The sequence below is a fragment of the Gracilinanus agilis genome, chromosome 2 (genome assembly GCF_016433145.1).
Source record: "Gracilinanus agilis isolate LMUSP501 chromosome 2, AgileGrace, whole genome shotgun sequence".
NCBI classification, from domain to species: domain Eukaryota; kingdom Metazoa; phylum Chordata; class Mammalia; order Didelphimorphia; family Didelphidae; genus Gracilinanus; species Gracilinanus agilis.
Genome location: NC_058131.1, coordinates 348,070,803 through 348,091,737, shown reverse-complemented (window position 1 = coordinate 348,091,737; position 20,935 = coordinate 348,070,803). Strand labels below are relative to the sequence as shown.

At 35.4% G+C, this 20,935-nt stretch overlaps 1 protein-coding gene across 1 annotated transcript in view; it reads right to left on the bottom strand.

Annotated features, from left to right (window-relative positions):
• Positions 1–20,643, bottom strand: part of NCOA6 (nuclear receptor coactivator 6) — a 58,662-nt gene extending 38,019 nt beyond the window's left edge. Inside the window, exons 1-4 of the mRNA XM_044664376.1 lie at positions 20,409–20,643; positions 14,326–14,481; positions 9,399–9,521; positions 4,016–4,144 (exon numbers count right to left, since the gene is read on the bottom strand). Of these exons, the coding sequence (XP_044520311.1) occupies positions 4,016–4,144; positions 9,399–9,521; positions 14,326–14,481; positions 20,409–20,643 (643 nt within the window). The remainder of the gene's footprint in view (positions 1–4,015; positions 4,145–9,398; positions 9,522–14,325; positions 14,482–20,408) is intronic.
• Positions 20,644–20,935: the final 292 nt, after the last annotated feature.

The following is a 20,935-nucleotide window of genomic DNA, read 5'->3' as shown; positions in this document are numbered from 1 at the left end:
TCCAAGGAACTCATGACAAGAAAAGCTATCCACCACCACAGAAGGAACCGACAGAGTTTGAATGTAGACTGAAGCATACTATTCACTTTATTTCCTACATGAATTTTTCTATAATTTACATGCTATGTGCTTTTTTAACATGATGAACTTGGAAATATGTATTGTATGATACAATTGTATACACAATCTATATTGTATTATCTGTCATTTGGGGAGGAGTGGGAGTGAGAGCATAGAATGCATGCAAAATTTCTGAAAATGATTATCAAGAATTTTACCAACATCAAAAAAAATTTGTTTAATTAAAACAAAAAATAAATATACTTTGTGCTTAGGTAGACTAAGACATTCGGAGTAGCTAACACTATCAAAAAGAAATATAGTCAACTAAGAGAGAGACTTTAAGAAATGGTGAAAAACCATGTTAACTTTTCTAAAAAATAAATATTAATAAATGTTTAAAAAAAGAAATAGTGAAAAGATAGATTTTCTGCCTAAGATAACAAACTCAATGTTATATAAAGCTAATGCTTTTGATGGCTTCTCAAATAAGTTGGTACTAAGAAATGCATTAGTTAGAAAATCTTGAACCCTTGGACTCCATCTCCCAAAATTCTTTCCTCCTTTCCCTTTTCGTTTATGTGCGTCTTTACATTATTGTTTATACAGTTCTGTAACAGCTCCCTCTCATTCTTTTTCCATGTGCGCAGCTGAGAAAGCAGGCTTTTTTTTTACTCTAGCTTATTTTATTTTTACTTTAGTTATTATTAGTAAATTTTATAAAATAATATTTAGTTATTGTATATGAATTTTAATCTTAACACAAAGTCATTCACTAATGACAGTCATTGTAGAAATTAGTTTTGCTTGATTAGTTTGTAATGGATTTTATTTTTCATTCCTTCTTAATGGGAGAAGGCAAGTTCCTACTAAATGAAAAAAAATACATAAAAATAAAAATGAATAAAATAAATTTTTAAAAATTTAAAATAATAAAAGTTTTAAAAAATTAAATTAGTGCTTCTTGCCACAGAATAGAGTTAAGCATTAATGGAAAATGATCATGTTACACAAACTACTTCCATGATCTAAAGAATTCAAGAATTAAAGAGAACATAAACACTGAGAAGGAATGATATAATCGAGCTTTTCTCCCTAAAGTCTACAGAGTTAGTATTGGTTAGAGCAGGGGTCGGCAATGTATGGCTCTCGAGTCATATCTGGCTCTTTTGAAGGCCAGATATGGCTCTTTCTGCAGGAGCCATAAAGTCAATTTTTTTTCAGGTGCTGTTTACAGAGTGCGCACTGTGAGCACTGTACGGCTCTCAATCCACTGAGCTACCCAGCTGCCCCCAATGGATTATTTGTGGCGTTTATGGCTCTCACGGCCAAAAAGGTTGCAGACCCCTGGGTTAGAGCATAGTTCCATAATGAAGCCAAGGTTCAATCCCTGTACCAGCTAGTTAACTCGGCTCTGTCCCACAGCTACAGTCTGCATCTCTAACTCAGGCCAGCTGTCTGGGAATCTGTGCCACTGATTACAAAAAGACCCAAATAAAGGCATTAAGAAGGTAAAACAGAATAAATCTAACCTCCATTATGAGAAAAATGCTCAAAATGTGTATGCTATTGATAATTTTTGTGATCTTGGATTGGGATAATCCTTCACCTTCCACCTCTGAGATTCTATGAAGATACTTGATCTTCGAATAGGAAAAAAACAAACTTTTTTGTTTGACAGAATTAAGGAAATGAAATAAACTAATAAACTACAAAAATACTGTGAAATGGTAGGCAGGATGGAATAAAAGGAGAACTAGATTCAGTCACAAAACTTCAGTTCAAATTCTGGCTTCCAACATTCATTAGGGACTATATGGCTAAGACATATGTAAGCCTTTGTGACCCTCAGTTTATTTATAAAAATGGAAATAATAACACACATTTCACCTCAGGAGTTTGTTATAAGGAAAGTGCTTTGAAAATGTCATTGCACTGCATAAACATGAGCTAATAATAAGATCCCCCAAAATAACTAATTGTTAGTATGCTTACATAGGCAAAGGACCAAAAATCCAAGATAAAAATGGATAAGTAACTAAATCTTTTTTTGATCTGAAGCCTCCCTTGTAAAATGCAGTGGTTGGAATATCATTTTAAAGGCTCTCAGTCCTTCTTTCAGCACAATTCCTGTAGCAATCATCTAGAAAATCAAGTCTTGTAGATATAAGAGCTAGCAATTACTTCTGCAGGTGCCACAGGCATAATTACTAAAAAGTAGGGAAAGAAAAGTTCTTGTCACCAAAGTCCACCAAGGCACTATCAAATTATTCAATATTAGATGTCGATATGGCTTTATCAGTGGAAATAGTATTAAAGAAAATGCATTACCATATGCTTTATCACTAAAGCAAACCTAAGGGATCCAGGGTCTTTTCATGTGACTCTGAGTTCAAACCTTCAATGTGTATTTTCTCCCCTTGTAAGAATTTGACCTCCTTGAATGATGAGGCTGTCTTGGTTTTCTATCTGTATCTGTATCCTATCTATATTCTATCTGTATCTGTATCCTAAAATAAATGCACATAGTTGTTGTTTAAGAAATGCTCACTGGGGGCAGCTGGGTAGCTCAGTGGATTGAGAGCCAGGCCTAGAGACAGGAGGTCATAAGTTCAAATCTGGTTTCAGACACTTCCCAGCTATGTGACCCTGAGCAAGTCACTTACCCCCCATTGCCTAGCCCTTACCACTCTTCTGCCTTGGAGCCAATACACAATATTGACTCTAAGATGGAAGGTAAGGTTAAAAAAAAAAAAATGCTCGTTCATGGAGAAGCTAGGTGGCTCAGTGTACTGAGAGCCAGGCCAAGAGATGGGAAGTCTGGATTCAAATCCGGCCTCAAGACACTTCCTAACTGTGTGTGCCTGGCTGTGTGTGTCACTTAACTCTTGTTGCCTAGCTCTTACTGCCCTTCTGCCTTAGAACCACTACACAATATTGATTCTAAGGCAGAAGGTAAGGGTTAAAAAAATGCTTATTCATTCATTATAGCTCTTACATTCTATGAATGGAGGGATAATTTCCAGAGAGAACCTAGAACTCATCCCCCATTTTACTCCCCATATCTTCTGTTATTTTAAGGAAGACCAAAAAAAAGATATAATTTATATCTAAGAAATGTTTGTTGAGAAGTTTGGCCCCAAATGAAATGTAAAAAAATAAATATTCTTTTTTTGCCGAAGTACGGAATAAGGGATAAGGGATACTATATATAATGTCTGACTTTTTTCAATTTATGTTGGTTAATTTGCTGAACTGTTTCTTTTTCTCTTTTGTATCCTTTATCTTAAGAGGTAGCTTTCTGGAAGTGGGTAAGAGCAGGAATATAGTGGGATACAAAAATCAGTAACAATTTATTTTTTAAAACAGAAATGTTGAATTGTGAAATGATGAGCTGCAGGATTCCACCACCTACTACGATATCTATTTGAAAGCTTAAAAATATGTAATTAGGGCAAAGAGGTGGCTGAGTGGATAGATACTTCTTAGTTGTGTGACAAGTCACTTTACCCCAACTGCCTAGCCCTTACCACTCTTCTGCCTTGGAAACAGTATTTAGTACTGATTTTAAGCTAGAAGGTAAAGTTTTTTAAAAGAAGGTTGTTTGTTTGTTTTTTAATGTAATTAATGGTTCAAAAAATCAATTATCAAGTGTTCCCTTCCCCAGAAATATGCAAAGTATAAATAGATCAACAAATCACTTAACCTCTCTGGGCTTCATTTCTAAAATGAGTGGGAAAGATTCAGTAACTTTTAGGGATTTTCTCCCCTAACTCTAAGCCTATGAATCTAACATCTGCTAGTTTTGGCTTAATTTCTTTTTACTTCTCAATATGCTCTTAACCAGAACTAGTGAGTGGGAGTTCAGTACAGCGAAGAGCTGGAAAGTAACTATCTTACCACTTGATGCCATGTCATATTATGAGATTTTTAGCCAAATATGTGCATTAATTACCTGACTGTGAAGCAGGTCGAGGTGCTCTGGTTTGCAGCTCTGGGTTAGCACCAGCTGCTATCATGGAAGAAGATACATTTCCACCTTGTGACATCATAACAGCTGCAGGATTGTTCATCCTTATTAATCCTATAAAAATTTTGAACTCCATTAATTTTTCTTAAAGCAGAGTAACAATTTATAAATATCATCAAAATGTACACTTCCAAAGATCTTTGAGATTAACCAAATGCTTTTTTTCATAAAAACTTTGTAATGGAGGCAGTATAAATAGTATTATTCCCTTTTTACTGAAGAGGAAATGGAAGAATCAGAGAGAGGAAGTGACTTGCCAAGAGACACAAAGCTAATAAAGGGTCAAGAGTTGGGATTTGAACATAAGTCTTTTGATTCCAATTAAGAGTTTTCTATACTATTTTATCTCATTCAATTCAATTAAAAAACCATTTATTAAGCTACACACTATGTTCTATACATACTACTACTACATATTGTCCTAGGGATACAAAGATAAAAAAAAAAGTTCCTGCTTTTAAAAAGCCTATGTCCTACTAAGGGGATACAACAGCTATACAAATAAAGTATACAAGGAAAACTAAAGAGGAAAAAAGCACTAACCACTTGGGAGGTCATGGGAAGAGAAGAAAATCTTCATGAACAAGAACAACCATAATAAGCCTTGAAGAAATAAAAGGATTCCAAGAAATAGAAATAAAAAGGGAATATATTCTACATATAGGAGATGGCTTATGTGTAGACAGAGAGAAAATGAGAGAATTGAGTTCATTAACAAGCTATGAGTAGAACAAAACACACAGGAAGAGTGAATAGTGAATAGTATGAAATAAGGCTAGAAAACTAGTAACTGAACCAAAAAACTAAAAGGTAGTTATCATGTGAGTAGAAAGAATGTGAAAGATGCAATGAACATGTTGGAAAGAGAATCAGCAATATTAGCAACTGATGGTTATGGGTATAAGGTGAAACAGAGGATTATTCTCAAGTTTGGGAATCCAGAGAAACTGAGAGGATTGTAGTGCTCTCAAAAGAAATAGGGGAAAGGCAGCTAACTAGATGGCACAATATAAAGAGCACCAGGCCTGGTGCTAGGAGGACCTGGGTTCAAATCTGTCTGTAGATACTTCCTAGCTGTGTGACTCTGGGAAGTCACTTAACCCCAATTGCTTAACCCTTACCACTCTTCTGCTTTAGAACTGATACTTAATTAAGTCTATTCTAAGACAGAAGGAGGAAAGGAAAGGAAAGGAAAGGAAAGGAAAGGAAAGGAAAGGAAAGGAAAGGAAAGGAAAGGAAAGGAAAGGAAAGGAAAAAATTAGGGAGTTTGGAAAAATAATGAGATAAGCTTAGAGGACATTTTTCAAGTGAGTAGATGATGAAATAGAATTACTAAATGTAGATGATTCTTTCTCAGCATTTGGCAAGAAAAAGGAAGACATAGGATGAAAACTTAGTGAGATGCCAGGATCAAGTGAAAGTTTTTTTAAAGCACTTTTGCAGTAGTTTGGAGGGAAGAGGAGTGCGGTTTTGAGTCCAATACATAGGAAGAAACTGAAAATGAAAGAAATGATTGATGGAGTAAGCTCCCATAAAAGAAAGAAAGGGAGAAAAGAGAGGACCTACAACAGGGGTTCACTTTAGCAAGAAGATTCACTTTGTATTCAAAGACAGCAATGAAGGAAAACAAGTTGAGAAAAGATATAAAAAGTTTTAAGAAGAGGAATAAAAGAAATGGAGGAGGTAATGGATCACTTCATTTTCCTTAGGATATTGAGAGATAAGGAGTGCTAGGAGAAAAGAGATTAGAGGATCTGGAGGATTGCAGAGAAAGAAGCAAGTCTGGAACTACTGATGAATCAGGTGAAACAGAACCAATAGAAAAAGAATAAAAGTTTTGCCATGCAATGAGGGTCCAGTTTTGAACTAACGTGAATTTAGGATGAAGTGAGCTGGCAGGGGGCTTTGACTTTCTTCAGTAGGACCAGGGAACAAGTAAGTCAAGGGACAAGGACAATTGTCAAGGGGTCCCAGAGGTGTAAGAAGAATAAGGTGTGGTAGGAAGGATGAGATGAAACACCTGTACAGGGTCAGGAAGGCTAGCGGTGCTGATAGCAACCAAAAGCACTTTACTGAAAGTTACATCTACTTTTATAGGGGGAGAAAGCAAGCTGAGGCTCCAGCACAAGATTTTCACATACACAGTAAAAATAAATGATTGGTAAAGGGATACAATGTAATCTTGTTTATCTCATCAAGTCTACACAATGGTTTCTATAAGATAATTAATCAACATGTACCAGCATAGTTTAGATTCCCAAGGAAATGCATACATCAATGATTTTGCAGGGTGAGAGGGAGGGGGGAAGTTTGTGGCTACAGGCCTTGGGGTGAAAAGTTGAGATATGTGACAGACTTCAGCTGCTTTATGGCTCAGGGCTGTCCTTAATAGGGTCTCAGGGTTTTTGCCTTCCACGTCTCCAGAGCTTTGCACAATGGAGTCTCAGGCTTCGACCTCTGACAGAGAATATGTAGTTATATCAACTATTAAGGTAGCAGAACAAGGCCAGAACAAGGATAAAAGCTTGGGAGAATAGAGAGGGCTGGAGGAAATGGAGGTTGAGGTGAGAACGACAGACTGGTAGCTCTTTTTTAGCCACCTGTACTTGCCTGCTGATCCATCTCATAAATGCCAAATCCCCCAAATAGGAAGTATTAAGCAAAAGCAAGGAGTGGATATTTACAGTACCTAAGTAGCATATTTTATTTAACATTTGGAGCCTGGCTCAAGAATTATGAGTTCAGTCATATATATTCAAGTCATGGGCCAACTTAGAGATATATTGATTTGTTGTTTGTAGCTATTCAATTAAAGCTAGGTCTTGATTAGTGCAAATAGTTAGTCCTGTGAAATAGTCTCATTTATTTGAATCTACATAATTCAGAATTATAATTATGTAAAATATGGTAAATGGTTCTAAAGCAATGGAAATATGCAATCTGAACTGAAATAATGTGATCACTTCACCATATTTGTACCAACCAGAACCTAGCTATACCATCTCTATGTAGATAATGCTCAGATTTATTTATCCACAATTACATATAATAATAAATTTCTACATGAGATTTATGAACAATCTCACATTTCTAACTGCCTATTTACCATCTTAAACTCAGCATATCCAAAAATGAACCCTCCTTTCTTCTTCCTAACTTCTCTATTACTATTGGGAGTACCACCATCATCTTGGTCACTCAGGCTCCCAACCTTACACTTCACATTCAATCTATTACCAAGTTCTGTCATTTCTATATTCAAAGCATCTCTCTTATTTGTGTCCCCTCTCCTCTGACGCTGCTACTACTCCCCTGGTATAGGCCCTCATCATCTCCCACTTATACTATTCTAAAAGTCTGGTAGTTAAGTCTCTCCACATTCCAGTCCATACTATGTTCAGATGTCAGTGATAGTTCCAAAGTACATATTTGACCATGTCATCCTAATTCAATCAACTCTAGTTGCTCCTATAATTTCCCAAATCAGATGCAAAATCCTCCATTTAGCTTTTAAAGCACATCACAAACTTTACTTCCCTCCACATACTCTGCAATACAGTGACACTGGCCTTCCTATTGCCCATACATGACAGTCCATCTCCCAACTATGGGCATTTTCACTAGCTATCTCCTGTGCAGAGAATTCTCTTCTTCCTCATCTCCACCTCATGGCCTCTCTGACTTTTTTCAAGTCTTCCTTTCCATAAGAAGCTTCTCAGATTATCTTCAACTTATCCTGTAAGTATCTTATTTGTACAAAGTTCGTTCAGGTTATCTTCCTCGAGGGTAGAAATTGTTTTTACCCTTCTTTGTGCCCCTAGTGCTTCACAAGGTATAGTGCACACATAAGGTACTTAATTGCTTATTAACTTGCCTTGCCTGGAGTCTGACTGCAGATCAAAGCATACCATCTTCCACTTTATTTCCTTCATGATTTTTCAATTGTATGTGTGATATGTATCTCCTATCACAATATGAGCAATATAGAAATGTGTTGCATGAAAGCATGGGAATAACCTATTTGAGACTATTTACTTACTACCTTGAAGAGGAGGGGAAAGAGAGGAAGAAAATCTTAATCTGAAAATAATTGCCAAAAATTATTTCTACATGTAACTGAAATAAATTAGCTAGTTAATTTATTTCTTAAAATAATATGAAAGGCAGTTGGATGGCTCAGTGGATTGAGAGCCAGGCTTAGAGACGGGAGGTCCTAGGTTCAAATCTGGCCTCATATACTTCCTAGCTGTGTGTCATGTAGCACGCATGCAACCTACCATCCTAGCAAGTCATGTAACCCCCATTGCCTAGCCCTTACCATTCTTGTGCCTTGGAACCAATACATAGTATTGATTCTAAGGTAGAAAGTAAGGCTTTAAAAAAAAAAAAAGAATATGCTGATAAAAATGTTCCATAGAACTGAAAAAAAGCATGGAATAATTTACACAATAAACACACAATGCAGCACTAACAATACTCAATGACTACAATAATGTAAACAGAAAATCAAAAGTGAATGCTAAAAAATAAAAATAAAAAAAATTTTAAAAAAGTGAATGCTGCAAAATTCCAAAGAACAAATAAAGCTAAAAAAAAAAAAAAAGCTATGAGGATACTCCCACACCTGACCCCTTTGCAGAGAGGTGGAAGATTCATGAATACAGTACACTGCACATTTTTTCAGACTTTTTCAATGTATGGATAAATTCTGTTAATTTTTCTCTTTTAAAAACTCATCATTTGTAATAAAAGGCTAATAGGAAAAATCTTGGTGATCTAAGTAAACAAAAGATACCAAAAAACTTTATATTAATAAAGAAAGAAAACAGTACACAGAGAATGTTATTTGATATATGGGGGCAAGGAAGGAAAAGGGTGATTTTCAATGATGTTCCAAAAGATAATATATCAAAACACTTTTGTATTTAAAGATTAAAGTTTAAGTGCAATGGGAAATTCCATTATTCAGTTACTCGTCACTAATTAAAGAAAGCAGCAGCAAATAACATAAATTTGTAATAATGAAATGCAAGTCATTCAGCTGAATGATATGACTGACTTGGTTTGTTTTCTCTCTCTCAAAAAAGACTTGTTTCTTTCTGTTTGGCTTAAGCCAATATTACATTAGTTTGCATTTCTTAAACATAACAAACTCACTGAGGATGTTGAAAATTGACAACTGGTTCCTTTTTAAATAAAATTCCAACATTTTTTCCTCCCATAAATAATAAAGCCAACCAAAAATGAGTCCTGGAGAATTCAAGTGGCTATTAATAAAAATACTTAATAGTGATAAGTTAATTCTTACCTGGGCCACTTGCCATAGGAAATCCTGTCTCCATTCTAACAGAATTCCCAGCTCCCATGGGACCATTCATTCGAACATCTTGACTTCGGTTCTGAGCTAGAGCCAGGTTGATTGCACCTTCACCTGAAAAGGGCAGTCAGATTGAAAAGAGGAAACTATTTCAGTGAGAATAATCAAACTTCCAAGGTCAATTCTGAGGATGAGCTAAATCTTTTCCCAATAGATATAGTTATACATAGTCCTAACTGGCTAAATGTTAATAATTCCTATAGGATATGATAACTGAGCAACAAGATGGTACAGTGGATAGTGCTGTGCCTAGAGTCAGGAAGACTCATCTCCTAGAGTTCAAATCTGGCTTCAGACACTTATTAGCTGTATGACTATGGGGCAAAAGGCTCAGTTTCCTCATTTGTAAAATGAGCTGAAGAAGGAAATGGCAAACTACTTATCCCAAATGGGGTCATGAAGAGTCAAACATGACTGAATGACAACAAAATTATAACTATACAAGGCAGCATTAGAGATAGGAGATGGAACTATTTATTGAACAGAGAATTCAATTTCCTATCCCAATGCAGGTTAGTATCTGCTGGGCAACTTACAGTCAGAGAATCACACAGCCAGGATATGTTAAGAAGCAAGATTTGAAGTCAGGTTTTCCTGGGTTTGAGGCTGGCTCTCAATCTACTCTGCCAAGGTACCTTTATAAAAAATTAGTTCTACACAGGAGAAAAGACATAAAGCCTAGGAATCAGTATCATATGGATCCTTCTGGAACCTCTGACCAAAGGGAGTTACCAGAAGTACTGTTTTGTGGTAATGCTACTTATCTTAGTGTCTTAGTTCCCTCTCAAAGAGAAGGAACCATATCTTAGCTAAACTCTCTTTCCTATGATCTAGCACGTTGCTCTGTCCACAAGTCGCTTATTATATCTGTTACTGTTATACAAAGACTATATCACAAACTCTCATTACAATGCAACCAATAGCAGATACCAAGGATGAGCAATTGAAGTGACACTTCAGTATTCCTGATGCTAATTCAGTCGAGGACAATATTAGAAGTAGTCCTCATATATAGGATGGCTATGTAGCACTAATAAAGTCCTTGTAATTCTCCAAAGTGGCATATGCAGAAATTAAAAGGGAACTCTAGAACCCCAAACCAAAACCTGAAAAGGTTACATAAATGTAGATACCATGAAATCTGTCCCAAAATAAGATTCAATTTACCATCTATTACATCAGTCAGCTAAACAAAGCACTTTGACAGCCCAGTATAGTGTTAAATGTCAGATTTTATTAAACATAAAAGACAAAACATTAAGTCCAGCAATCTTTTTTTTAAAAGCCTTTTAAAACTAGTGACAGCTCTGATAAGGATATGATACCCATAATATATGGGGAACTAACATTCCTCAGTGGTTAAGAGGTCAAAAGACACGAATAGTTTTCCAAAGAATTGCAGACTGTGAACAACTATATGAAAGATTGCTCTAAATTGTTAATAAACAATAAGAAATGCAAATTAAAAAAATCCATTTCACTTCATACCAAACAAATTGGAGATCTTATCAAAAGATAGGAATAGTGTTAGAAGTATTGCAGAAAAATAAACACATTAATACACATTTAGAATTATGAACTGGGGGGCAGCTGGGTAGCTCAGTGGATTGAGAGCCAGACCTAGAGATGGGAGGTCTTAGGTTCAAATCTGACCTCAGACACTTCCCAGCTGTGTGACCCTGGGCAAGTCACTTGACCCCCATTGCCTACCCTTACCACCCTTCTGCCTTGGAGCCAATACACAGTATTGACTCCAAGACGGAAGGTATGGGCTTAAAAAATAAACAAATAAATAAATAAAAATAAATAAATAAAAAGAATTATGAACTGGTCTAACCATTCTGGAAAGCAATTTGGAATTATACAAGAAAAGTCATGTCTAGATTTTATCTTTGGCTCAGCAAACCTATTGTTGAATATATATGCCAAGGAGGTCAGTTGGAAAAAGTCCATATATATCAAAATATTCAGAACAGCACTAACTGTGCTGCAAAGACTGAAAATAAAGAAGATGCTCAACAAATGAGGAATGGTTAAACAAATTATAGCATATAAATGTCATGGAATATTATTGTATCACAAGAACTAATACATAAAAAGAATTCCAAGAAGTATAGGAAGACTGCTGAAATGATACAGAGTAAAATAAACAGAACCAGGAAAATAACTTATATAAGAGCCAAAAAAAAAAAAAAAAAAAAAGGAAACTGAACCAAGGCCAGCTCCAGAGCCGAGATAAGAAAATGTACCTCCTTTTTTCTTTATGGATATGGGTACTGTTGGTGTGGAATACTACATATACTACGGGATATAGCTAATTTGTTGTTTAGTTTTGCTATTTTTCTCCTTTCGTTTTTTATTTTTTGTTACAAGGAATGTCTGGGATTACTATGGAGGTGGAGTATAGGGAATATATTTGGAAATAAAGATGATATAAAAAGAAAACAAATCAATTACAAAAATTTTAAATGAAATAAAATTAGTGATAGTTAACAATTTGTAAAATCACTAAGCAGAAATTACTCTGGGAACAATAGGACATCAAATTTCAAAACTAACCCCTTCCCCCACTAAAATACAAAAATCAAGGTTCAAAAAAGTCTTGCAGTTACCTAACTTTGTGAATTAGAAGGGACCAAAAATATTATCTAGTCCAACTTTCTACACGATATAGGAACTACTTTTGTAATTATACTGAAGTCATTTACTTAATGTTTTCAGAAGAAATTAATTTTCTAACTGCTAAGTATTTTATTTTCCTTGAATCAGACAAGCTCCACAGTTAAATGAGTCCTTGCCTATGACATTAACAGTCTTAAAGTATCCTGAGGCCTTTCATAATCTCTCCATGTTAAACATTCATGCTGCTTCCCATCAGTGGGATGCTCTGATGCATAAAAAAGATAAAGTAGAAGGATGCAACAGGTTGCAAAGTGGCAGGTTGAGTGGTTAAGGTAAGCAGCATAGGTAAACAAGTGACTGAACTAGTTCCCTATTGTATACTAGCCATTTTACAAATGGGTCAAAGTTTTTCAAAAGTTGGAAAACTTCATATAATCCTCTGGCAAAAGTCTAAATTATGGAACCCCAAGGGAAAAATGTCAGAAAGGACTTCCTCCACCTTCTTCTTCATTCATTTCAAACATTTATCAAGGGATGCTATTGCTAGGGCCTATCTATCCAAAGGCAAAGGAGATAAAGTAGGCAACCTTTCAGGTTCCCTCCCAATTCTAGAATTCTAGACAACTCTTGAGATAAAAGGCAACATGGGAGATGGGATCTGCCTCCTTCCTCTACCAATTTTGGCACCAGATACCATCTCCTTGAACTGAAAAGATTTAATTAGGTGCTTGGCATTGAAGCAATTTTAACTCTCAAATTTAAAAACTGGATATGCAATTTTTTTAGAAAATCCAGAAGGGGAAAAAAAAAATCCATTCACTAAAGTAGTAGTGATTGGCTTTTGTACATGGAGAAATGGTCCATAGGAAAAACAAAGGAGTTCCAAAGAACAAACCATGTGGTAATTTATCCAAATTTTCTTTCTAGGAAAACTGTCCCATCTTATAGATAGAGAGAAGCCCAGGTGACAAGTACTTAAAAACATGTGGTAGTATGGACTTCCTTTCTTGACATTCCATACTAAATGTGGCTATGTAGCCCGCTGACTAAAATATGGTTTTAATAAAGCCAAGAAAGTTACTTTGTTCTGTTTGATAGAAACGAACCTGTACTGGCCTTCTGGCTACTATCTAGCTCTCTAGGACTTGGATTCCTCTACTGTTAAGTAAAAAGTATGAACCAGGTATCTCAAAGGTTCCCTAAACCTCTAAAATTTTTGTATCAATCTAATACTCTTAGTTACAAAGTGGACAGAAAGGGAGTGAGTAAAACAACCAGTGTAAATTCAACCTCCACTACAAAAAAATTGGATATTCACACCATATTGATGATATAATCAGTAGTATTAATCTTGTCTATCAATGAAGTTTTACTTAGGGTTGCTAGAGGGATACTGTGACTTGTCTATTAAGGGCTTATCAATACTATAGGAACAACCCTTTTAGCAGAGCCTGTGTCTGAAAATGTTAATTAAAGAGTATGAAATTAAATAAATGAATTAAAAAGGGGGGGAGCTCATTTCTCCTGCTTTGCAAGAAAAGGAAGGAAATCATGAATATATTAAGTACACTATAATTTTTAATTTAGTCAAATTGTAAAGTTCCCCAACAAAGTTATTAAAGCACTAGTTCCTAATCTAGTCTTAATACAAAGTCAGCAAAGTTATGAATGTTCCTTAGAAAAAGACTGTTCCCCAATGTTATGCCAAACATAGACTACGAAGGATAGGAAGTGATAGCTTTAAGAAGAGGACTGTCCCCCAGCCATAGCCAATATGACGACCTCATCCTATGAGCACAGCAAAAGTGGCCACCATTATCTCTGCTATTTGTTTGAACTCTTGGGGATCATGGAGCAGAGAGAAGGGGAGGCAAATGGCCTAAGGTTTGCTGTACACACACCCTAAAGTTAGAAAGCTATGTTTATATCATGACAACCACTGTTATATCCATGAATTTCATCACTCACAAATGCAGTATAGTTGGATCCCAAAGGGGACTGGGTAGCAGAGTGACAAGACAGCACCAACCTCAACCCATCTTCCACTCTTAGCTGCTAAAACAGGAAACATAGATTGGTTTATGATCTAGCCATCATTCAACAGACCTGACAACTATATAACTTAAAAATATTTATAAAGCTATTTCAATATACAATGAAGGCTTTCTATTTCTGGTGATTCCTGCCATTTTCATAACTGAAACTATCTATATCAGTAAATGGCATGCTGAGATACCTTCAATCTGAACGGAGAGAATTCCCAAGTCTCGGAGTTGCTGATTGTTGTTCTGAGCCAGAATTCGTAACCGCTCCGCAGCTTCCCGGGGGATGCTAAATGTAACACGGACACTGTTCCAAGGTTCCACTTTCTGTACTTTGAGCTTTTTGGATTCTTGGTTGAGAGAAAAAAAAAAAGTGTGTCAGCCATGGAAAGGAACGAAATATGCTCTTTCCAGTTATCTCCTCACTATGAGGCCTACACTCCAGGCATCATCATCCTCAGCTTCCCACTTCTGCCTTGGATTCTGCCCCTCAATCTCTTGACTCTGAGAGGTGAAAGGGTTTGTCTCACCTTCTCTGGAATGAAGCCTCTACTCAATGCTGCCTCATATTCACCTTCTAGTCCCTTTTCATGGGTTGTCTTTCACTGTGAGACTAGGGGCAGCTAGGTGGCTCAGTGGATTGAAAGCCAGGCCTTGAAATGGGAGGTCCTGGGTTCAAATATGGCCTCAGACACTTCCTAACTATATGACCCTGAGCAAGTCCCTTAACCCCTATTGCTTAGCCTTTACTGCTGTTCTGCCTCAAAACCAATATACAGAATTGATTCTAAGACAGAAGGTAAGGTTTTTTGTTGGTTTTTTTTTTTAAGTCTCTGTCCCCAAACAGCTCACATTTTCTAACAGGAGAGAACAACATATATAAGGAAGTTGTGGATAATTTTGGTCAGGGAAGATGGACATGATATAACTTTTCATCTTTATATTCTTAGTATCTAACACAATACAAGGAATAACTCGGGAAGAATCTAAGGCTACTCCTTGTTTCATGTCTACATTCATGAACCTAGGTGAAACAAAGTATATATAGAACAATGTGCAAAAAGTCTAGAATGCTGGTTGAATGCAGAAAGACTCAAAATGCCAAACAGAGGAGTTCATATTTTTTAACCTAGAATCAAGAAGGAGCTATTGTAGTTTCTTGGGCAGAGTTGTGACTGCAAGATGGATTAAAAGGGAGAGACTAGAGGCAAGGAGACCAAATAGAAAGCTACTAAAATAGCCTATAACATAGACGAGATGAGGGGTGACCATGTATGAATGGAGGCAAGGGAACAGATGTCAAAGATGTGGAAACAGAATCAACAAGACTATGCAACTAATTAGATACAAGATGTGAGAGATAAGAGTTAAAGATGGCTTTTCAGTTGCAAACCTGGGTGATTAGAAGAATGATGGTACCTTCTAAAGAAATAGGAGAGTTAAGTAGAGGGGAGGTTTTAAAAAACAAATTCTGAGATACCCACGAGACATCTAGTTGAAAATGTCCAATAGGTAGCTGGTTATGTGCCACTGGCATTCAGGGTCAGAATATTACAAATCTAGGAATCATCTGCATATAAAATGAACCCAAAGGAGTTGAAGAAACTACCGAAAATTATTTGAGATTTGTGAAATTTCACTGTAATGCAGATATATTACAATGTAACATTAGCCTTAGGTCAAAACTCAAGAGTCAGGAAGAAGGTTTCGAGTCTTGGTTCTGCCACTTAATATTATTGTTGTTGATTTTTTAACTTTAAAGGATCTTAGGTAGTCCAACTGTCATATAATAGAAGAGGTAATTAGAGAAATCAAGTGACCTAACCAATGTCTCAAAAAGACCAAGTAACAAAGCTGGGATTCAAAGCAAGGTCCTTCAACTCTTAATCTAGTACTTTTTCTACTGCATGATGATTTGACTAGTCATGCAACCTTTATAAGTCTTAGGTTCCTAAACTGGTAAAATGGGGATAATCATTACTATACACTTACTGTACAAGATTATGAGGAAATCTCCATATCTACTATAAAACACTATTTAAATATTATTAATGAAAATTTTAACTTAAAATTGAGTACAAAAACTCCGAGGACAGCAAATGGGAGAATAATAATGACAGGCTTACAAGAAGAGGTAAGTTTTGTAGGGAGTGTGGAATGTAGATGGTGAAGAAAACAAAGTGAATTTTAAAGAAAATGTTGGAAAAGAAAGGGTGGAAAAAAAAAGCAGGAGTATGTGTGAATGTTAGATTGAAGTAACAGTGCAAAAGCAAAACTGAAAAAAGGTTAAAGGCTTCACCCAGGCAGTAACAAAAACTAAGGATGACAAGATGAAATGTATTGGTAAAAGGCCCAGAATGCTAGGTTCATGAATTAAGATGTGACACAAGGAATAACTCTAGATTCTTGAGTGGGAAGTGATAGATGGAATGGCATCATGGTATAACAGAAATAGCACAGGACTAGAAGTCAGGAAACCTAGATTCCAGACTCTGCACTACCTTCCTGCATAACTTTAGACAAGTGACATTCCCTTCCTAGACACTCAATTTCTTCCTCAATAAAATACTAGCACTTGATTAAATGGGCTCTGAGGTTCCTTCCAGGTTTTAAATTCTGTCACTCTCAGAATCTAAATTAAATAGACTTCTCATCACAATTAAGAACCAAGTCCCTATCCCAAGCCTGTTAGAAAAATTTCCAATTCCAGATCCTTGATGCATTGTCCAAAGAGCTACAACCAGCTAATTTGCTTCAACTTGAGTTGTCACTGTGCTAAAAATGGAAATATAAAGAAAATTTAGAATAGCTCTTCTTGAACTTCATTCCCTTTCAAATAAAAATTCAATAAACATTTCTTAGTCACCTAATAATTATGAAATTTATACAGCATTTTAAAGTTTGCTCTACATACATAATCTCATTTTATTTTCAAACCTGGGAAGCAGGCAGTAAAAATACTTTTATTCCCATTTTGTAGATAGGAAAATTGATTCCCAGAGAGGTTAAGTGACTTGCACATGTTCACAGAGCCAGTGAGTGTCAGAGGTAGGATCTGAACTCAGGTCTCCCTGATACCACTATGCCTCACTGCCCAAAGGCACACACTAAGTCCAAGATACACGAAAAGAAAATGACAACACTGGTTAAAAGCTTCTTAAATAATGTCCTTAAAATTCATTCTTCTCCTAAAGAAAAGGACTTTTTCAAATTAATAAAACATTGATCAACCTGGGTTTCTTAGTAACAAAAAGGAACTAAAAAGCAATGAACTGATTCCTAATTTGTCTCTTTGATCTTCTTCAATTTCTTATAATTTTTATTATAAGAATTCTTCAAATTCTTATAATTCAATTATCTAGAAATTGCTAAAAGACTTAAGCATGGTGCCTAACCTTCCTTACCATGGTCTTGTCAAAGATTACTAGGTAACTTTTCCATCTCTTTAATTTCTTAACAAGTCCCTTAGTTCTCAAAACAACGTATCTTGTTCCTATAAGACACCAATTGATTCACTGTGAAATCATAATGGTTCTCATCTGCTATCCACAAGGTAAAATAGGTATTATTATCCTAATTTTACAGATTAAAAAAATAGAGGCTTAAAGAAGGTGAATTGTTTACAGTCACACACAAAGAAATGGCAGAACTGGGACTAGAAACCAGATCTCTTAGTTTTTAGTCCTGTACTCTTTATAACAGAATATATTCCTTTACAACTGCACTTAGTACAAACTTAGTATCAGATGCATCAAAACAAATCTGTAAAAATTTTCCTTTTCAATGTTAACTAATTTTGTAGCCTCAACCAAACAGTTCTAAACCAAACAGCTCAGGTTTCCAACATTAGGTCTTCACAATCAACCCTTCTTCCCTATTTTCTCTATTAGCCATCTTTTAGTACAGAGGTTTATGAGAGTGAGTGGATGAAGAAAAGGACACCAGCTCTCACAGCCAATCCTAAGAACCAATTCTAGCCCTACCTAACCCAGGATCTAGGTCTAATTCTGCTACTTTATCTCCTACTTAGTCTTTCCTTGCAGCCTCCCAACACCAACACACCGAGTTAGGACATGAACATTCCTTTTTCCTGCTGTCTCAAGTTCATGTCTCCTACAGGATATTACAAATGTCTAAGATTTTTCTTGTCTACAAAATATATAACCCTAGAAATTTGCGATCATGCACATGTAGCAAAATATAGTCATATTCACGTATAATTTCCACTACCAGTTAAGAGTATGGGACATTTCTGTACACTGGGTAAGAAGGAAAAGAAAAACACTAATTAACAACAACTATTAAGATAACACAATTTTAACTTGAAAAGTTTTACATATAGACTGTACACCCTGTGGAGTTGAGCAAATTTACTTATCACCTTAACTATTCATAGTTATAACACTTAAGGAAATCCCAATAGATAATACTGGCTGCAGAACTACTAAAAATAAAATAAAATTTAAAAAATGAAACTGAGGTTTCCCAAAGGCCATTCAAGAATCAAATGGTCCTTTTAAAAGGTTGTTACTCTATACTTCTAAAGGGCTCCTTTACTCGTTTTCACATTTAAATACTGTTGATTCAACATGAAGGCAGTCCCCAATCTAGGAGCAAATTATATCTTAAAACTCACTTGTAAGTCATTGTTTCAAGATCAGAATGTTTTCCCATTGGAAAAAAAATACTAACTGATGTTTAGATTCCTAAAATGGCTCAATATAACCACATAATCTAGTTAGAGCCACTACTAAAATAGTGATAGTACTTATAGGAGTAGAAACACAGAAAAAAAGCATTTGCTTGATCACATGGTTCTATGGGGTTATGATTGGGGATGCTGACTTTAAACGATCACTCTATTGCAAAGAGTAATAATATAGAATTGTTTTGAACAATGATACATGTAAAATGGAATTCCTCGTTGGCTACGGGCGGGAGGAAGGAGGGGAGGGAAAGAACATGAATTATGTAACCATGGAAAAATCCTCTAAATTAATTAATTAATTAGATTTATTTAAAAAATAAAGTAAAATAAAATAGTGATAGTTCAATAGAATACATCACTGTTTATAACATTGTTTCTAGAGAAAAACTAATTCTACTTCCAGTTGTGAATGGAAGACAACCCCTATCCTTATTTCAGTAGAGGTAGTCCAATGGTGGCTCGGATAAGGGTTATAATGGATTATCATTTTTCAAATTAAGTGCTGAGCTTGACAGCTTCTGGGGTTGCTTCTAATTCTGGAGTTATATGATTCTTTGAGGAAAGTTCTAATAGAGCTGATTGAAGAAACTGATTGGAGCTCTTGGAATGTCCATCATTGGGTCTTCTGGGGCAGAATAACAACTCAGGCAGAAGGGGAAATGACCCTCCTGTAACTGGCTCCAGGAAAGGCTTTAAGAAAATAAGCTCCTTCAGAAAGCATTAATCTTGAGAAGAGGTTCAAAGGTTTTTGGGGAAAGATACATTTATGTAAATATATGGGTCAATCAGAAGTAGAGGATTATCTAAAAGCATTTTCTATTTTTGACCAAATACTCAAATCTAAAACACCAATTTAAGTTTAGTCACTTTGAAATATTCTTTAAAATCATCAAAAAACCAGAATTAGCTTAATAAGTCAACAAAGCAATGCTAAATGCATCAGCTTAACATGGTGTAATTGGTACTTTGTGAATTAGAAAGTTCTTACTATATACCACATGCTGATAAATGTGACTTACAAATAGAAGGTTCAGAACAAATGTTCAGAAAGAACATATTTTAAACTCGTTTAAAGCATCCAAATTCCTTGAAAAAAAAAATCTCTTCTCCATAGAAACAAATCACACTACAGAAAAGTTAATTAATTCAGACTACAAGAAATCGGAATTTGAGGCAATTCTGAGAGGACCTAAACTAAAATCTGCATTAGCACTAGGGTGTTAATGGTATGCACAAGACTTCTTGGAAAATTTTAAGTTGTTAGAGGATAAACTCTTCTAATCTTCTTCAGAATTTATGTACATATTTATAGGCTAATTGCTATTCTTATCTAGTAAAACATATTTTAGGGACATTAGGCAAAAATCTTAGCCTACTTCCCTATTGAAAATAGTATACCTTAATTTCTTCTTAAAGTTCTACAATCCAGATTTTTTTTTATCTAATCCAAACTATGCCCCAAGTTCCAGTCACTCCCATATTTCTGCCAATGAGGTTTGACTACATATGATTTAAGACAACCACATAAAAATCACTAGAAACCCCCCCAACAATAACAAAGAAGATTACCCATGTGCAAAAGACTGGGAACATTCTCCAAAATGGTATCCAATTTCCATTTCAAGTCTATATCATCTATATTTCCTTTGAAAGCCATAAAGATAGTAGAATCCCCCAAAATATTGTCATGTTTTGAGACATCATCTTCCAATCCAGAGTCAAAATCCATCTCTGAGTCTTCCATTGTTGGTGAGCACAAGGAAGTATAAATATCTTCTAAGTTTGGAAGGTCATCCAAAACCATGGTGATGGTTATTCAATACAAACACACCAAGCAGATAGGGAGGCAACCTTTAAAAAAAAAAAAGACAAAATTTCTCATTTGTGCATATATTACAATATATATTTATACATTTTCGCTGTAATCCATGGTTCTATGAAAGCTCTATTTTATTTGTCAAGCAATAAGACAGCACAACAATAAAAAAAAAAGGAATTAAAAATTTTAATTGGGATATTCTTGTAATCATAAAAATATCAATTTTAAAAAGGTACATCTAATCCTTCCCTATCAATAAAAAAGTAAGAGGTCTATG